The 19,588-nt window shown below is 43.0% G+C and overlaps 1 protein-coding gene across 1 annotated transcript in view; it reads right to left on the minus strand.

Annotated features, from left to right (window-relative positions):
- FUCA2 (alpha-L-fucosidase 2) overlaps positions 1-19,588 on the minus strand; it is a 179,934-nt gene that overhangs the window by 41,723 nt on the left and 118,623 nt on the right. The window contains exon 6 of the mRNA XM_044081636.1: positions 17,792-17,900. Coding sequence (XP_043937571.1) covers positions 17,792-17,900 — 109 coding nt within the window. The remainder of the gene's footprint in view (positions 1-17,791; positions 17,901-19,588) is intronic.

A 19,588-nucleotide genomic window follows, 5' to 3' on the forward strand; every position in this document is an offset into this window, starting at 1 on the left:
TGTCCAGATTTCTTGCAATGACAAGTTGTGAATTATGCTATAGATATGTGAAATCTCCTGCAAATAGGCCCATGTGATGCAATGCAGTTAACCCCACAAGTGAACACGCAGATGTTGCCAAATGGCTGAGAGTAACAGTTGTGTGCATGATCACATGCATGACCTTAACATGCCTGGGGCACTGGTGAGCCACAAAAGAAAAATCCCATGCTCACCGGCTTCAGGCTGCTGTCGCACATGCAGACCAGAGGGACCTATGTAATTGTGGGGGAGAGGTATTGCCAGCAGACTCACATTTGGCATTGGCACAAGATCAATGCTATGTTTCTGCACAGGTACAGTACAAGCTATTATAGTACACAATTTTCTGTCCCTCACCATAGATGTGCACTTGTGTGCATTACTACACCCCACCCACAAATGCAGTTTGAACTGACATGTGCATCTAGATACTCTATAGAAGACAGAATGACTGCTACATGATTAAACTGATGTGCACTGTGGTCTTACCTGGACACTCCTCACCTGTTGCCTGGGTGCCACCCACCTCCACGACTTGTGTTTCATGTGTTGGCTGTTGTGTGGGGGCTGCCCCAAGACTGGCAAGGAGCTCCTCTGTTGCCTAAGTGGGGCCTGTGTGGCTGGACCCCCACCTGTAGCAGTATGGTCACTGGCCACGGCAGTAGCCCTTCGCCAGGCACGATGTATCAGGTCAGTTGCCCGATGCCTGACCTAATCATATGTGCGGCCATGGTGGCCCAAGGTGTTCCCCACAGGGAAATCTGCTCCCGCAAATTTTCTCGGCTCTGGCCGAACAGCACCGCATGGTGCTGTATTACTGCATCAGTGATAGCTGCATTCTCCTCTGAAGTGTATGCTGGCTAACACTCATGCCACCTGGAAGACATAAACAGGGAAACACATCACAGGACCTCAGACACTGCCCAGCGTTATTTACAGAGCCAGCACATCAATATTGCCTATCATTAGCCACCACTTACAACCACATCATACTCCTATCATCTATCAGCTCAGTATGAACCTGCATTGCACTCCTGGTCCTGATGTGTCATGTTCCCTCCAATGAGGGCCAGTATATTGCATAAACCACCATTCATCATTCACGTTTGTGTAGGGGGATGACAGTGGCCATCTTCCTTGCAGATGGGATATCAATGGTGCTTAGGCTTTGCTTGCATACAGTGTGTAATGGAGCTGGAAGCATATGCCTGAGTCCATGTAGGATGCACACAGGAATGTTATCAGGGCCCATGGAGATTTGCCTTTGCTGACTTTGATTACGCAGTATGCACCTGCTCCCTGATGATGAAAGGAGGGGTGCTTTGTATATACACCTATACTGATGGTGAGCCAGGGGGGTGATGTCTGCCCTAAAACTGTCTGCAGCAGGTTGGCTATAGCTATGGTGTGTGTGTGTTTGTGGTGCAATTGACCACCAGTACAGGGTGGGTTGAGTTGTTGTCTCTAAAATTGCAGAAATATGTGAAGACGGCCTTGTGATTGCCCTTTGTGGATGTGTCCAATTTGTACTCAGAGATAGCCTTACAGTAATCCACCTGTGACCTTATATGCTCGTTCAGACAAAGGTTGACTTGCTGCCAAGTTGGTACCTGCTCCTACTTTGCCCTGTACAGCCAATATAGCGACCAATTATGTGGTTTGTTTATTGCTGCTGTCCAGCAAAGGGGATTACTCTACTTTGGTGGAGACAGGTTTTACACGTAAGGTATTGTTGAGCCCCATACAGCTATAGCTGTTTGTAGTAGGCATGGATACAAGGTCATAACACAGTTGGACAACTCTCCAATTTCAACCTGATAATCATGCTTATTCTAGTACCCATGTCTGTGTTAGGGCAATGCAGCAACCAGTAGCTTTAGAAATCTAACTCTGTTGGATGCACAGAAGCTAAGATTACACACTTGTACAACATGTACAGCTTATTTTCCTTTTTTTTGCATCCCATGTCTGTTATGAGGCAGCCGTGTACACCTACTCATACATACATGTGCACAGGCAATACCTGATATACATTTCTCTTCTATGTCAGTATGGCACACTGTATTTACACTCTTGCTGCTTAGTCATTCCTGTCAACCTCTTAGAGCAGGACATCTGGAGGATGGCACACATACGTGGGGGGGTGATGGGCCAAAATTAATGACACTTTCATAATATTGCTGTAACACACAACTCATTTGATAGCACAGTAGCCTTTGCGTTCACAGACATACCCTGGAGGATGTCTGACAGCCATATGGCAAGAAGAGAGGAGAAAGGCTAGGAGTGTGGTAGTGAGAGTAGGAACTTTTAATGTTGGCAGTATGACTGTTATGAGGACAGAGCTAGCTGATATGATGGACAGAAGGAAGGCTGATATACTGTGTGTGCAAGAGACCAGATGGAAAGGGAGGGTAAGGCTAGGTGTATCAGAGTAGAGTCCAAATAGTTCTATCATGGTGTGGATGGGAGGAGAAATGGTGCAGGGGTTATCCTGAAGAAAAAGTATGCCAAAAGTGTTTTTGGAGCTGAAAAGAGCGTTGGATAGAATGATGTTTATGAAGCTGGAAACTGATGGTGTAATGATGACTGTGGTTAGTGCATATACTCCTGTAGTTGCATGTGCGATGGATGAGAAAGAAAAACTTTGGAGTGTGTTTCATGAAGTGGTGATGACTGTACCGAAGGGTGAGAGAGTGGTGATTGGAGCAGATTTCAATGGGCATGTTGGTGAAGGGAACAGAGGGGATGTGGAAGTGATGGGTAGGTATGGTGTTAAGCAATGGAATGCAGAAGGTGAGATGGTGGCGGAGTTTGAAAAAAGGATGGACACGGCTGTGGTGAATACATATTTTAATAAGACAGAGGAACACAGGGTGACATACAAGAGTGGAGGAAGAAGCAAACAGGTGGATTATCTCCTATGCAGGAGGACCTGTTTGAAGGAGATTGGAGACTGTAAAGTGGTGACAGGGGAAAGTGTAGTTAGGCAGCATGGAATGTTTGTCTGTGGGATGAAGTTGGTGATCGAGAAGAGGAGGAGGAGTGTGAGGGCAGCACCAAGGATCAAACGGTGGAAACTGAAAAAGGGTGATTGTGAGGTTGAGTTCAGTGAAGAGTTACCAAATATCTGGGTAACTACAGCAGAGCTAGTAAGGGAGATGACTAGAAAGGTGTTTGGTCTGACATCTGGGCAGAGGAAGGAAGACAAGGAGACCTGGTGGTGTAATGAGGAAGTACACGGGAGTATACAGAGAAAGAGGTTTGCAAAGAAGAAGTGGGATTGTCAGAGAGAAGAAGAATGTAGACAGGAGTATAAGGAAATGAGGTGCATGGCAGAGAAAGAGGTGGCAAAGGCTAAGGATGAGGCGTATGAAGGGTTCTATGAAAGGTTGGACACTAATGATGGAGAACAGGACCTGTACCGATTTGTGAGACAAAGGGACCGAGCTAGAAAGGATGTGCAGCAGATAAGGGTGATAAAGGATAATGAGGAAAATGTACTCACAAGCAAGGAGTGTGTGTAAAGCAGATGGAAAGAGTACTTTGAAGGGCTGTTGAATGAAGAGAATGAGAGAGAGAACACTGGATGATGTGGATATGGTGAATCAGGAAGTGCAACAGATTAGCAGAGGAAGTAAGGATAGCTATGAAGAGGATTACGAATGGAAAGGCTGTTGGTCCAGATGACATACCTGCGAAAAGGTTTGTAGGAGAAATGGCAGTGGTCTTTTTAACCAGACTGTTTAATGTAATCTTGGAAAGTGAGAGGATGCGTGAGGAGTGGAGAAAAAGTGTTTGTTTACCGATTATAAGAATAAGGGTGATGTACACAGCTGTAGTACCTACAGAGGGATAACACTGATCAGTCACAGCATGAAATTATGGGAAAGAGTAGTTGAAGTTAGGTTAAGAAGGGAGGTGAGGATTATGGATCAGCAGTATGGTTTCATGCCAGGAAAGAGCAGTACAGATGTGATGTTTGTTCTGAGAATGTTGATGGAGAAGTACAGAGAAGGTCAGAAGGAGTTGCGTTGTGTCTTTGTGGACTTAGAGAAAGCATATGACAGGGTGCCTAGAGTGGAGTTGTGGTATTTTATGAGGAAGTTAGGAGTGGCAGAGGAATCTGTAAGAGTGCTACAGGATATGTGCAAGGATAGTGTGACAGCGGTGAGTTCTGCGTGTGACAGCGGTGAGTTCTGCGGTGGGAGAGGCAAGTACGTTTAAGGTGGCGGTGGGATTACATCAGGGATCAGCTCTGAGCATTTTCTTATTTGCAGTGGTGATAGGTTGACAGACGAGATCAAACAGGAGCCCCCATTGACTGCAATGTTTGCAGATGACATTGTGATCTGTAGTAAGAGTAGGGAACAGGTTGAGGAGACCCTGGAAAGGTGGAGATATGCTTTAGAGAGGGAAGGAATGATGGTCAGCAGGACTAAGACAGAATACGTGTGTGTGTGTGTGTGTGTGTGTGTGTGTGTGTGTGTGTGTGTGTGTGTGTGTGTGTGTGTGTGTGTGTGAATGGGAGGGATAATACAGGAATGGTGAGAATGCAGGGAGTAGAGTTTGCAAAGGTGGATGAGTTTAAATACTTGGGGTCAACAGTTCAGAGTAATGATGAGTGTGGTGGAGAGGTGAAGAAGAGAGAACAGGCAGGATAGGGAGGGTGGAGAAGAGTGTCAGGAGTGATTTGTGACAGAAGAGTACCATTAAGAGTGAGAGGGAAGGTCTACAAGAGGGTAGTGAGGCCAGCTATGTTATATGGTTTGGAGACAGTGGCACTGACGAAAAGGCAGGAGTCACAGCTGGACATGGCAGAGTTAAAGATGTTAAGATTTGCACTGGGTGTGACAAGGCCAGAGAGTAGCGGGATTATGTTGGTTTGGACATGTGCTGAGGTGGGATGCTGAGTATATTGGGAAAAGGATTATAAGGATAAAGCTGCCAGGTAAGAGGAAAAGAGGAAGCCCTAAGATAAGGTGTATGGATGTGGTGAGAGAGGACATGCAGGTGGTTGGTGTGACAGAGCAAGATGCAGAGGACAGGAAGAAATGGAGACAGATGATCTGCTGTGGTGACCCCTAATGGGAACAGCCAAAAGAAAGAGAAGGAAATGTTGTAATGTCAGTCTTCACAGGTTGCCAATGATTTGCCAGACATAACACAACTCTATGAGTAAATGACTACAAATGTGAGGCACATATATGTCCAGTGTGCATAACACTGGACAGTTGAATGGTATAAGCTCAGTATATCTCATGCAGTTCAACACACACATCTGCAACAGTATTTCACTATGCAAATACCATGCATATGTCTCTCACATTTCCGAGACAAACATGTATATCATAGTTGTATTCACAATTAACATATAGATCTCAACTATATCCCAGTAGCTGACCTAGCAGTGTCACAGTCAGTATTGTTCAACACACAAGCCAGTAGTAGTCATAGGTACATAGGTACGTACTAGGCTATCTGCCCAAAGGCATTTATAAGCCTAGCCAGAATGTGTTGGCTTTCGCCACCCCCTTAGATTAGTTCCCTGTGCCTCTGTCCAGCAGAGCCACTGAAGTGATCCCTGAGGTAAACTTTCTGTTTCCCATCCACTCGTCAAGATTTCTTTTGAAGAGTGTTAGTGAGGAGCTCTGCCTAATGTAGATTGGGATCTTGTTCCAAAGCATGGGAAGTCTCTGGGACAGGAATCTATCCCTCCAGCACGTCCTATTTATTGTTGTGGTGAGGTTTAGATCCCTAGAGCGTGTGGCTCATGGGGATAAGGTTTTCTTTAGGTGGAGCATGTCCATCAATTCTGGGTTGGACATGGCCTTGTATGTCAGACAGAGATCACCTCTGAACAGGTGGTATGCAACTGAGTACAGTTGTAATTTCTTCAGTCGAGCTGCATAGGGCATCTGTTTGAGGTCAGTGATCCTCTTTGTGAGGTACTTCTGTGGTCTTTCCAGCTGTTGCAGGTGTCTTGTAAGGTACATCCCAAATGGGGCGTTGTACTCTATGATGGGTGGATGAGTGATGATTAGAGGGGCACAATGACCTCTTTTGTTCTGGATGCGAACCCTTTTATGATTAGGTGGGCCACGAAGAAGGATTTTCTAACCACTTTGGCAATGTGATTATCAAAGGAGAGAATACTATCTACTTGGGTCCCCAGATCCCTTATTACGTCTTCCATACTTAGGGGACTACCACCAATGTGGTACTTTGTGGGTACTTTGTTTTTTTCCAAAGGGGATGACTATGCACTTTTTGGCATTTAGCTTGAGGCCATGATTTTGACACCAGGTCTGTCTCAGTGAGACCCTTTTGGAGGAAGTTTGTGTCAGCCGGAGAGTCAATTATAGCCTCTAGTTTGCAGTCATCTGTGAACTTGGTCAGCCATAGTCCTCCTGTGCTTGCCTGTACCTCTGAGAAGTATATGCCGAACAGGAGGGGTCCTAGGACTGAACCCTGGGGAATGCCACTTGTAACCGGTTTAGAGTCAGACCTAGCTCCTGCAACTCTTAGCATGGGGATTCTGTCCGTGAGCCAGTTGGCAACCCATCTCGTGACATAGGGGTTTATGTTCAGGCTGGTGAGTTTCTCTATAATACCAAAATGGGGAATGATGTCAAAGGCCTTTGCGAGGTCTAGGTAGGCTGTGTGTACCACCTTTCCCTCATCTATAGCCTTGGTAACTGTCTCAAAGTCCACCAGGTTTAGGAGGCATGATCTGCCCTTAACAAAGCCGAACTGGGTAGGGTCCAGTGTTTGGAGGTTCCCAATGTCTCTGTTAATGAGTTCCATGATGATGCGCTCCATAGCCTTGCAGACCAAGCTAGTCAGGCTTATAGGGCGATAGTTCCCGGGGTCTGTTGTGGCTCCACCTTTGTGGACCGGAATAACCGCTGTGGTGCGCCACTCTATGGGTACGTAGCCTGTGGAGAGGCTGAGTTTGAACAGTGTGTTTAGATGAGGGGTTAATTCATCTTTGAGCTCATGTAGGACGCAGCCTGGGATACCGTCCGGTCCCATTGATGCTGTGTTTTTGGCTTTGGAGAGGCCTGTTTAAACCTGAGTGTCTGTGGTTTCAGGGACTCTACATTCTTCTGGTATGGTTATGGGCCCTCTTTGGGGTGAGAGGGGGGGTGAAGTTTGTGCTGAACCGGTCTGCCAGGATGTTGGCGATATGTGTATTTTGCGCCATTCTGCACTAACTCCGAGCAGATCTGAGCATTACCACTTAGATTCTTGACATAGCTAAAGAATGCCTTGTGGTTATCTTTGGAGTCCTTGGCAATTTTTCTTTCAAAGCTCGTCTTGGTTAATTTTATGAGGGATCGTAGTTTTATGCTGATACTGATCAGGGATGTCTTCCCTTCTTGGGATTTTACTCTTTTCTATACTAGTTTCCTCCTTCTATTGTACAGCTTGTTTATGACAGGAGTCCACCAGACTGGTTTCCTTTTCTTGAAGGAGTGAGTCTTGGTTTTGCATGGGATGGCATGATCCATGCATTCTTGTAGGTGCCTGTAGAATGCATTAGTAAAGAATTCTGCAGCTTGGACAGAGTTATCCTTCAGCATGGGGGCTTTGAAACTTTCCACCTCGGTCTTAAGTAACGTGAAGTTTGCTTTTGAAAAGTTTTTCATGGTGGTTTTCTTGTCCGGGGGTGGGGGCGGAATGTGGATATCCAAAGTGATTTGTTTATGGTCAGATCTAACCAGCGAGGGGTTGACCTCCGGTGTGGAACACTGGTCGCCCATGTTGGTGATGACCAGGTCCAATATGTCGTCACCTCTGGTGGGAGTGTTGACCAGTTGAACCAGGGCGTTTGAGTTTATAAATTCTAGGAAATGTGAGCCATCCTTTGCTGGGGTGACTCAGGGGCCTGAGCTGTGATTTATGTCACTGCAGACAGACCCAGATGCTATGGCCATAGGTTTTGATAAGCAATATATCAGTACAGCAAGTATTGTTGAGACATATTTGTTGAACTTCCTATTTTCCATTATTACATACCCCCTGCTGCATTCCACTACATGCTTACTTGTTTGACAACCCCCCCCCCCCCAAGTATGGTTGGTTTGATTCCAGTATGTGTTGTTTGGTTTGTTTGTCTGTCTGTCTCTCTCCCAGATGTAGGGTATACATCTGTTTTGCATAGGCAGCAGCTTGCCTTTTGTAGGTAATGCTCATGGGCAGCTGATGGCCTGTGCACCAACTGGTAACCCACACTTGCTAATTGCATGCAGAACAGTTGTGGTGTTATTCCTATAGCCAATGTCATGGCGACACACTCCTATAATTGAGTACTTCATGTGGGTATTGCCCCTTTTCCTTGCCTGTGAGGAGAACTTCATGGAGGTGTGTGAACAACAGCATCACAGAGTGTAGTTGGAAATACCTCTTACAATGGAAACTGTGGAGACAGCCCTACAAACTGGGGGAGAATGTTCCAGACATGGGGACAGAATATAAGAATGGCGGTTATACAGTTGAATTAATGCTAGTTTAACAGGGTTTGTGTGAACATGGCTTTTCTGTGTGATTTTAAGTTTGACAGTGTTATGTGATTGACATAACTCTCAACTGTAGGGCTATCCACAGAATGGCCAGATTTTGGACACTCATGCTTGGTGTGTTCCTCAGACATTTTTTGTCTTTAGAAAATCAGTAGCATACTGTGGGGATTGCAGTCAATAAATGGTATTATCCATTTGTTTCTGACTTCATATCCCTCAGAAAAGATATGTTACAACAAAACCCGTTATATCAGCAACTGTCTCAGTTTATAACAGCAATATTTTTCATATGCCTGTTTTTGGGCCTCTCTCCCCAAAGTACGTCAGGCTTTGTCCAGACGTTATGCAGTAAGAGGTTGACAGGTAGGGTATATCATTATTTAGTGCCTTCATTCCTGATACAATCCATGTAATGTATCAGAATGCCAGACATGTTATGTGTAAGAGGTCTTATATACAAGGACAAAGCCTGGACATTCTGTGGGACTCTGAACAGTTGAGAGGTCTGTGTATTTCTGGCGATTGTTGACAAACTGTCAGGACTGTGTAGCAGTGTAGTGTGTCAATATTATTTGGCCTGTGTATGGAGGGGGGGTAGATGTATGTGTTATGGCTCCTTTTCTATTTGACTGTGCATGCTGCTCCAGTTTCTGGTGGTCTATCGGCTGTATATGTTTGCAGGGGCAGAGTGAGACATGTCCCATACCATGGGCAGGCATCATACTACACTGTGAATTGGGCCAGTATATGTAGGGGTAGTGCGCGAGTGGCAAACACGATGAGTTATTTTGGTTCACACAGTCCTTATACTCTACCGTTTATTTGGCTTACTGGTATGTCACTGTGACTGTGGTGAAATTGGTATTGGGTATGCATTTTCACACTGGTGTCTGTTTTTCAGTGCTGTTACATCCCTGTAGTACCTGATATATTTTCAAATACATATGCAATTTCCTATTGCGGATTTGGGTTAGTGTTGTGTCAGTCTGACTGTAGTTTGGATGGTGCCTGGTGACATGCTTAGCAGCTGAGTGTAGGTTTCCCTAATGTGATGTTATATCCAGATATTTGTAGGATGCACTGTTGCCTGGCCCCCATAAGTGTTGTGTATTTCTGACACATTGGTGGGATGATGTGACTAACTTGTGAGCAGTAATTGAGTGCTGGAGTTGTGCCACTTCAGTCAATATGTTAGGACAGACAGAAGGGTGTTACTGCAGCAACTGTCTCAGCTTATTTCAGATATGTCCCTATTTTCATGGCTTTCTCTCCCCCCCCCCACTTTGTCAGGCTTGGTCTTGATTAATTGCACTAAGGGGTTCTGAGCTTACCTCTAGACTGGATGGATTATTTCAGAATGTCCAGGTTTATTGCTCGTATTTCTGGTCTGTTCCACAGATTCATTATTTTTATTTCCCTGGTAAATCACTGTGACAATCTGAGGATTTCTGTCAGTAAATAATGACATACATTTCAGTTTCAGAACTCACATCCTTCAGAACATGTATGTTGAAACAAACCCTGTCATTCTATATTTGTAAGGGCAATATTTAAAATATGTCCTTAGTTTTGGCCCATTGTCCCCCCATCTGGACAGCCTTTAGCCAGATTTCTTGCACTAAGAGGTTGAGAGGTATGGTTCTGAGGTATGACTCCACTACATGTTATGAGCATAAATATACATATATATATTTATTTTATTTATTTATATATATATATTACATGTATATCTCTATTTATATTAAGTATATATATATATATATATATATATATATATATATATATATATATATACACATCTCCAGACATATATACATGTGTATATGTATATATACAAACCTGACTGATTCTACAGAATCTTATCCCTACTGTTGAAAGACTCTACTGCATATGTTTGAAAAAGTATTAGCAATCTCTACAGCTCAAATGGTGTAGTGGTACATTGCTATGACTGTGGTGTACAGGGCCCAGGGTTCAAGACTTGGCAGGTCTGATTATTTTGTTGCTAGGCAGAACAGTGGCTGATGGAAACAGATTGATTAAAGTAGTTGTATGCAGTTTGCGTGATGGTAAGCGAGGCTAACATACAATTAACCGTACAGATGCTTAACCTGTGTTGGCTTTACTTAGCATCGTGCAAACTCGCTTACTCCCACTTACTCCTGCTTACACCTGCACTAATTTCTTTAAAAGAAAAGAAAAAGGGGTGATAGGAAAGTGGTGAAAAAGGGGCATGCAGAGGGGAAAACAGTATGAAAGATAGCCAGGGATGTGCAGGATGGGTGTAGGGAAGGTCCATAGCTGTCAATTTCTTATACAGCAACAGCTGTGCATTTGTACAGAATTTGGAGGTGCAATTTGGACACTCAAACCCGAGAGAGAGGGGTGAGGAAAGCAGAAATGTGTTGTCAAGCCAAATAGACCATATTACATGTGTCCAGTGGACATGTGTGTGAAATGAACAGCTATGTATGGGGCAATATTTTTTGGGACAGATGCCCTTTTCTTTTTTTAAGGTGAGAGTGGGATGTTGGGGAAGACTTGCAGGTACACCTGGGGAGGTAGGTTGGGTAGGAAGACAGACAAGACAGCAGACAGGGGTGGTATATGACACAAGAGGGGGCTAAACACATTTGACGGGGAGGGTGGTTGGGAATCTGAAGCCCATGGGCCCCCATATAGTTATAGGGGGACTGAGATCCCCACCCATGGGCAGTCACCACTGCACCTTCAAGGCCCCAAAAGTGGCTGTGCCGGAGGCTGGACAGGAGGGGCAGCCTGCTCCTTGAGGTGTGCCAGGCAGCCCTCAATCTGGTGCAGTTGCTCACCAAACTTGGATCGAAGGGTGCTGCACACCAAACACCGGACCTGACGGCGGGTGACAGCCTCTTGTCTGTGCCCACTCCTGGGGGGGGGGAGGGCTCCGTCCCCTGCGGCGGTTCCACCTGAAGGTGGTGCAGGACCAGCAGACGAGGGAGATCTGGGTTGGGTCCCAGACATGCTGGGGCCCAGTGCCACGGCCAGATGAGGTGGGACAGGTGGATTCGCTGGGATCTGCCTTCCCAAATGTGCTATGGTGTTGAGGTTTTACAAAATATGTTGGTTAGTCATGAACAACACATTTCAAGATTAGTTCTAACAGCATGCATGGGTGTTCCAATTAACCTCATAAAACAGATTTGAAACAGTTGCATAGCAAACAGAACAGATGCATAAATGGGACAACAGTATGCATCTTAACAGCATGCCAGTAACATTGACAGCAACAGGTCACCAACAATGGTATTTGAACAAGGTATGTTAACATGCAAGCAATCAAACATATTAACAATAATATAAACAAGTCCCAACATTAGGGTTGGAGTACAACATACCTGTAGTATATGAGTAACAATTATTAATGCAGATGAGGAGATGGGGGACGACGAAAGAAAATCCATTAACAACTGTTTATGTTTCTATTTTCCACAACAGTACTGCTCAATACTCTATGGGTCTGCCTCACTTTACATCTACCTATGGTCATAGCTTCTGTAGTACAAACATGCCTATTAAACTGTCAGCCTGGAATGGTATGAGGCAAACTATGACAACTCTGGGTACATGACTAGAGGGAACTCGTACATGTCAGGGTTACATATCTGGCAAAGGAGGGGTACCATGAACTGCTGTTATGTGAGTGTGCTACTGGCATACATCAACTGGTTTCCTATCTGTGTCCAGGAATATTTGCAGCAGTGATCACTAGCCATGACAGCGTGACACTTGAAAGACATGTATCGGAAACATACTTCTCAACCTCTTAGAGCATGACATCTGGACAAACCCATACATAAGAGTGGGACAAAGGCCCATAAACATGGACAATTTTTAGATGTTGCTCTTACAAACTTAGAAAGTTGATAAGATAACAGTTTTTGCATCTGCATGGCTTTTCTGATAGATATGACATCTGACACTTGTATGTCTATCATAATTTTCTAACTTCAGTCTATAATGGTTTGCCACTGATTTGCCATGACACCACTACTTTATGTAAAATGGACCATAAATCTGAGACAAATATCTGGACATTCATTAAATATCTGTACAGTTCAGAGGTATGATTCGGGAAGAGTGCATATTGTATGTACCTACCATGCTGTCATTTACAGGCATGTGGTGGAACAATTGAACAGTTTTACACAGTTTATTAGCATACCCTTCATACAGCTGCTGGCAACATTTACTTACCTGTAAAACCTGTGGAAACCTGTGGGGAAATATCTGTTAACAAAATCTGACTATTTTTACATTTATTCCGGATTCCTTGTGTATAGATATGCACACATCATAGTACCACTCCCTGGATTCGAACCTTGTCTGGGGGAGCAAAATTAACAACTAAGCTATTTCTCATCACACTGAACTACTGGGGAACTGCTGTTTCTTGTTTCAATGGTTTCTCCCTAACAGCCTCTTGGTTAGATAGTCTGAACTTGTAATTTTATGATGCATGCATGACAGATAGTTACTGTATTATGCATTACTCCTTTGGATTACTACAACCTGGAAAGCAAAGGTTAAACACAAGGCAATGCTGCATGATACACACATTGATACTTGACATATTACTATTCAGGGTTCAAAGCTTAGTGTAGTATATATTTCACATCTAATTTATATCTCATTTTACAGCTACACCATCTACAGTTTCTCCTAACAGCTTGTTCATAGATGAATCTCAGTTAATCTACGCTGTCACAGGCATATTTGCTGTGAAGGACCTGTATACATTCTATATATGTCTACAACATACCAGAATAAAAACACCATTTTTTTTAATTGTTTTTATTGTATTGTATAAAATACAATACAATAAAATAATAAATAAATAATAAATAAAATAATAATAATAAAAAATAATAATGTATTGTATTGTATTGTACTTCAATATTTGTCAGTCATACTTTTTTATTTATTCAGTTCACACAGTAACAAGTATACCTACTAGCAGTAAGCAATGTGCTCCTTCTTAGCTTCTTTCGGCTTTTCCCAGTTAGGGGTCGCCACAGCAGATCACCTGTCCGCTCATGATTGGCAGTAGAGTTTTACAGTGTTGAGTTGCCAGCCCGGCACCTAACCTTCCACAGAAGGCACACAAATGCACGCACACACACCTAGGGCCAATTTAGAGTATCCAATCCACCTACAGCATGTCTTTAGGATGTGGGAGGAAACCGGAGCACGCGGAGGAAACCCACGCGACCACAGGGAGGACATGCAGACTCCACACAGAAGGCACCCCAGACGAGGATTGAACCGGAGAACCTCTTGCTGTGAAGTGGCAATGCTAACCACCGTGGCCGCCCGTGCTCCTTCTTAGCTATTTTAATAAAATACTGCAAAATAGATTTGTACTCACCAGCCTGTTGGTGCAGCCTCCGGAGTCTGTCACCATGGGCTTCCACATTCACAGCCCTCTCTGCTGTAGGGGAGAAAAACGCACATTATGCATATCTGTCTATCACACTCTCAGGCTAGTATTTGCTACAAACTACTAGATAGTGATACCTACACACTACTGGAGCATTCTGGGCCCAACCATCTTGGATCTACTGGTCCAAGAGCGCCCCCTTCCAATGCTTTAGGCGGCATAGTGGTGCCGTACCTGTTCATCAGTCCCGGGGATGCCAGTAGCACTGGTGAGGTCACGTGCGAGATGGTCCCAGGCCTCCCCTTTGTATTGGGAGCCCTGGTACTGGCCCTGCAGCAGTCTTTCCTCATGGGTTTTAACTAGGAGTCCAACCAAGACCCTGAACTCCCGAATGATCCAGCACTGTGCCCGAAAGCGCACTCCTATGCCAGCCATTGTATCTGCACAAATGGACTATAACTGATTATGGATGTATTCCCGCCTGCACCATTTAAATAGTGAGATATTCCCACCCTTTGCTGTCATTGGACCATTTTGCAAAGGTTAAGCTGTGCTAAGCAGTGCGCAAATCTGCTAAGCCAGTTTTAACACTGCTTAAAGGGGAAGTTAGTGTTTAACAGTGCACAAATCTACTTAGCTGAGCTACTTGCTGCTTAACATTCACATCTTAGCAATGGTTACACTTGCTAAGCATAGCTGAGCATTGCTAACCATTGCTCACTTATTTTTTAAATACATCAGAGGACTGACTTCATTTACTAAGTGTATATGATGTACTTTACATGACATCCCTCTATGTGCTTTCCTTACATTGGCAAGGAGTGTGACTATACACTATATGGGGCGCTTGTGTGTACATGGGTGGTTTCACATGTTATATGCACTCACACTTACATTATACACAATCTACACTACCCTGGTTGACAAAACACAGTTGCTATATAATTTAAGTTTACAAAAATAATTTTCATACTACTTTCCCATATAAAACTAAGTTGCCTCTCTTGGTATTCAAACAGTGAATGCCTGCATGAAAAGCCAGGACTCTAACTACTACACTATCCCTGTATATTTGTATTTATCTCCTATGGGATGTTTAAGCTATGGTAAGCAGAGGGCCTTTACATTAACACCTACTTAGCTACGATTAAACATTCCATAGCCTAGAAAAAAAAAATTATATTATTATTATGTTATATAAGTGAGTATTGTGGTGTTTTGACAAGTCACTGAGGACTGCAATCCAGAAATAATGGCATACATTTGGCTTTCAGGCTTCTATCCTTCAGAGATTCCTACTAATACATATACTGTTTACTATCAACTTTCTAAGTGTGTGAGGGCAATTTTTCAGAAATGTCCCTATTTTATTGTTTTTCCTTTGTCCACATGGATTGCTGTCAGGGAATATTAGCATATATTTGCTTTCAGACTTCTATCCTTCGGTAATTCATGCTAATGCATGACCTGTTTTCTATCGACTTCCTAAGTTTGTGAGGGCAATATGCATGATGTGTCCATTATTTGTGCATTTGCACACATTTCCTGCTTTAGCAGGTTGCAGAGGTATTGTATGGCACTTTTACAATGCAGGGTGTGTGTCACAGAACCTGTCAACACACCCTCTGCATTGCTTTCCTGCTGCCATGTGTATTTCAGTGTCCGCGGACACTGAAATGATCATTTATTTCATTTCAGTGTCTGTGGACAATGACATACTGGCATAATATTAAAGTAATTCTCCAATACTATGCCAAATCCTATTAGAAAGTGCCATACAGCACTTTCTGAGTGCAGGGGGCGTGTTCAATGTCCGTGCACTACATGAACATGCCCCCTGCACCCATTCATGGTTCGTGTCCGTGTAGGTTAAACAGCAGTGTGCTTTCATGACTATGCAAGGCGCGCTGCTGTGCTATATGGACACAAACCACTCTGTGCAGGAATAGTGCTATTCCTGCACAGAGTTTATTGAATCCCAGGGATAATAATTAATAAGCAGTTTTCTAATATTTGATGATCATGCTTAGTTATGAAAACTAGGGGCATGTGAATTTTCACAATGATAGCCTGCAGTAAAGCAGGTTTGTGTGTGTTATACATCAACTGAATTAGTGCTGGAATAAAAAAAAATGTTCAATGAACAGAATGAGCTTCTCAGAAAGGCAACCTCCACCTATATATATTTGGGACTACGTACTGTGGGGAATACCTGGTGGTAAACCAGACTGCCTGCAATAATGAGTTCTATATACAAGTGGAGCTATACTGCAGGCTTCTGGAGTTGGAGGGAAGGGGTAAAAGCCTGAGGTCGTGCACATGCACAGATTGGCATAGTGACAGCCATCCCCAAAATCTTGTGATGATGGCTTATAGTATTCTGTTTTCAAAAGCAGATCTGATTCCCTGGTGGACTAGTGGCTCTGCAAGCCTGTCCCTCATCATGGATGACAGAATGCAATTATGACAGACCCAACAGGTGGAGCTCCTGCTTCACAGCTACAGAGCTCCACTTGTATGTCAAACCCAGCTCCCTGACATCAAGACCGTGCCTGACACACAGGTGGAGATGTTGCACTGGAGAACACTGACAGAACTTGGTTGCCTCACCAAGTCCTCAGGTAAGTTTTGGCAATTCTCAGAAAAGATAATGAGATCCAATTACATAGAATGTTACAGAATCTTTATCACCTGCTCCTGGCATAAAGATAATCCCTCCAAGACATTATTTGCCTATTCTAATTTCTCCAAATCTTTTGGGTTTCTAATACCATGTCGGGAATGGACCCCATTCCTAAATCAAAGTATTGCTTCATTAGGTTCATAGGTTCATAGATTAGTAATAAGTTAACTGCCCTTGCTAGCCATTTTAAGCCTAGCCAATTATCCCATGTGAGACTCAAACCCTGCACCTTGTGTTTGTAAGGCAAACACCTTAACCATTAGGCTACCCTCCCAACCAATATTTGATTTCAGCCAAAAGTGCTCTTCACAGCACCCACAATGTGCCCAGTAATGACTCCTTCTGCAATTCATATGGGGTTACATGGACTGGTAACATATTTAAATATGATTGTAAATTCTTTTTTATAAGACCCGTTGCTCCTACTACTATTGGAACTGTCTGAGTATCTTTCTTCCACATAGCTCTCATTTCTGCCTGCAGATCCTGGCATTTTATGACTTTCTGTCTCTCTATATGCAAGACACTGTAGTCACTAGGTGTGGTGATTTCAATGATCAATGCTACTTTTGTCTTCTTTTCTTGGACCACTATATCCAGTTTTCTAGCATCTATGTTTTGAACTGTTGGTAATGGGTGATCCCATGTGATATAAACTTCATCATTTTCTATGATGCTTTGTGGATCATGTTTCCAGTGTTTTTCAGTCACTTCTATACCAAAATGTTTGCACAATCCAATATTTGCCTACTTTATGACAATCAGAAAATGCCACCAGATAACACACACTCAGGAAGTAACTGGAAAAAAGCTCAGCATACAGTGCATAAAAACACATTTTTTTAAATTTAGTAAATATTACTTTATTGATGTAAGAAAAGCAAAAGCTACATTATTTCAGAATCAGAAAGCCAACTTCTCATGATGAGAACATAACTGTATCAAGAAGTGGTAATAAAACCTTTACGCATTATCTCTAATGCAGATGTTGGCAGTCCACTTGCTACATCTAAGAAAATTAAATCAAATACAATTATGATATTGTTGATGCTGTGACATTCTGGGAAAGGCTACAGAGCCAGAAAGTAGAAGGCTCTAATTTAAATACAAACGTGGCATTCCTTGGAATGAGTTATCATTAATTACCTTTGTTTCCCCATCAACAGCAAAAGGTTCACCAAGAACCAGAACAGTTGTGGTTGGCCATTCCAGAAAAAAGGCATAAACAGAGTTCTCTTCAGGTTTTGATGTGTACCTTGAGGAAAAAAAAAATATATATAAATTGGCATGTTAGAATACATACAACCCCCATTCAAGCCTTCTACAGCAAGTTGGTAAAGCTGTACAACAAAAACTGACAGAATACTTGCCTTATTACTGCTGCATATAAACTATAACATGCAGTAGTACAATCTATTTCCCAGACACTGACCATATCACAAATAAATTAATATATAGACTCAATAAAGAACTTCTACTTTAAAAATAATTTCTAGGTTTAGCAAGTCAAAAACATGAAATGGGTCCTAAAATTATAACTGAAAAAATACAGTAAGATTTTTTGTGATTCTCACCCTCTCCTTATATACAAAATATCTGCCACCACTAACAGTTACTGGGACCAATTTAGCATCAGCTGTTGAAGCTAGCACTCTACAGCTGCTGTCCACTGTTCTCTCCCTTTGTCCTTTCCCAAGCACTTCTGAATGTGCCCACTATTTTGCTTTTGAGCCGTCTCGCTTCATCTGTCTGCCAAAATTTCCATAGAGAAACATTTCTTCATCTGCAGATTAGAGTTGCTTCCTTCCAGCTGCAGGCAGTATTCCGTCCTCCTGTTTCATTTCAGTTGCCTCACAATTTCCATTCATTATCTCCTGCCCATTGCTGTATATCACATTCTGTCTGTCTCCAGTGACTATTACCTCAAACTACTCAGCCTTTCCTTATTTGCCTCCCATTCCAATTCTTTTAGTCATACTACCTTTCTCTGCATTATAATGAAAAAGTATGGACTAAACCATTACCAATACACCCAACGGATTCCTTAAAAAGTTGAGTTAAGGAATGAAAATTAGTTCTTTGTGTGTAATGCAATCATTTTTTTCTGTTCTTTCACTGCTTATATGTGGCAATCACCATAAAACAACTGATCACTGTCCTAGGTTAAATCATATTAATTCAGCGTAGTCAGCTACTAATTGTGGACATAATTTCAAAATGCAGACATTTCATGCTTGTAGTGTTAGATAAAGAAAAAATAATGATCTAAACTTGAAGTTTGCACTCAGGAGGGGCAAACTGTGAGGTGTACAGGTGAGGCACACTTTCTTAGCACAGTGCTTGATACTCTGCTAAGCCCTGGTAGGAGGTATAAGTTCCTTTTAGGCTGGCAGCGAGATTGTAAGTCACCACAGTCAGTCCACTTGGAGTGCTCCTTTATGGATCAGCTGGTATGATGAGTACATATCTCTTAAGTAGCTGCTTTTGCCTGCCCTGTCCTTGCAAAACCTGCTCTGAATTTAGAAAAGACATCTAGCTTGTAGTGTTCCATAAAGGTATGGACAGAGGACCAAGTTGCTGCCTCTGAAATACTTCTACAGTCATGTCCTTTCCAATATGCCAATGAATAAGAAATGCCCCTGGTGGAATGCGCCTTTACCTTGCCCGGAATCAACTTGTCAAGGTGGGTGTGACAAAAAACAATACCAGGGAACAATTACTGTGCAGTGGTTTGCTTAGAGACAGATTGACCCTTCCTTGCTCTTGAGAAGGAAATAAAAAGCTTTTTGGCATTCCTGAAGTGTTTTATTCTGTCAAGGTAGTACATAAACTGATGATGTATATCCAAGATATGAATTATCCTCTCTCCCTTATTCTTAGGTTCTGGAAACAACACAGGGAGATTAATAGATTGAGAATGAATTCTGAGACCACTTTTAGCAT

Source organism: Protopterus annectens, chromosome 1.part0, assembly GCF_019279795.1.
Source record: "Protopterus annectens isolate FY-2018-M chromosome 1.part0, PAN1.0, whole genome shotgun sequence".
In the NCBI taxonomy this organism is placed as follows: domain Eukaryota; kingdom Metazoa; phylum Chordata; order Ceratodontiformes; family Protopteridae; genus Protopterus; species Protopterus annectens.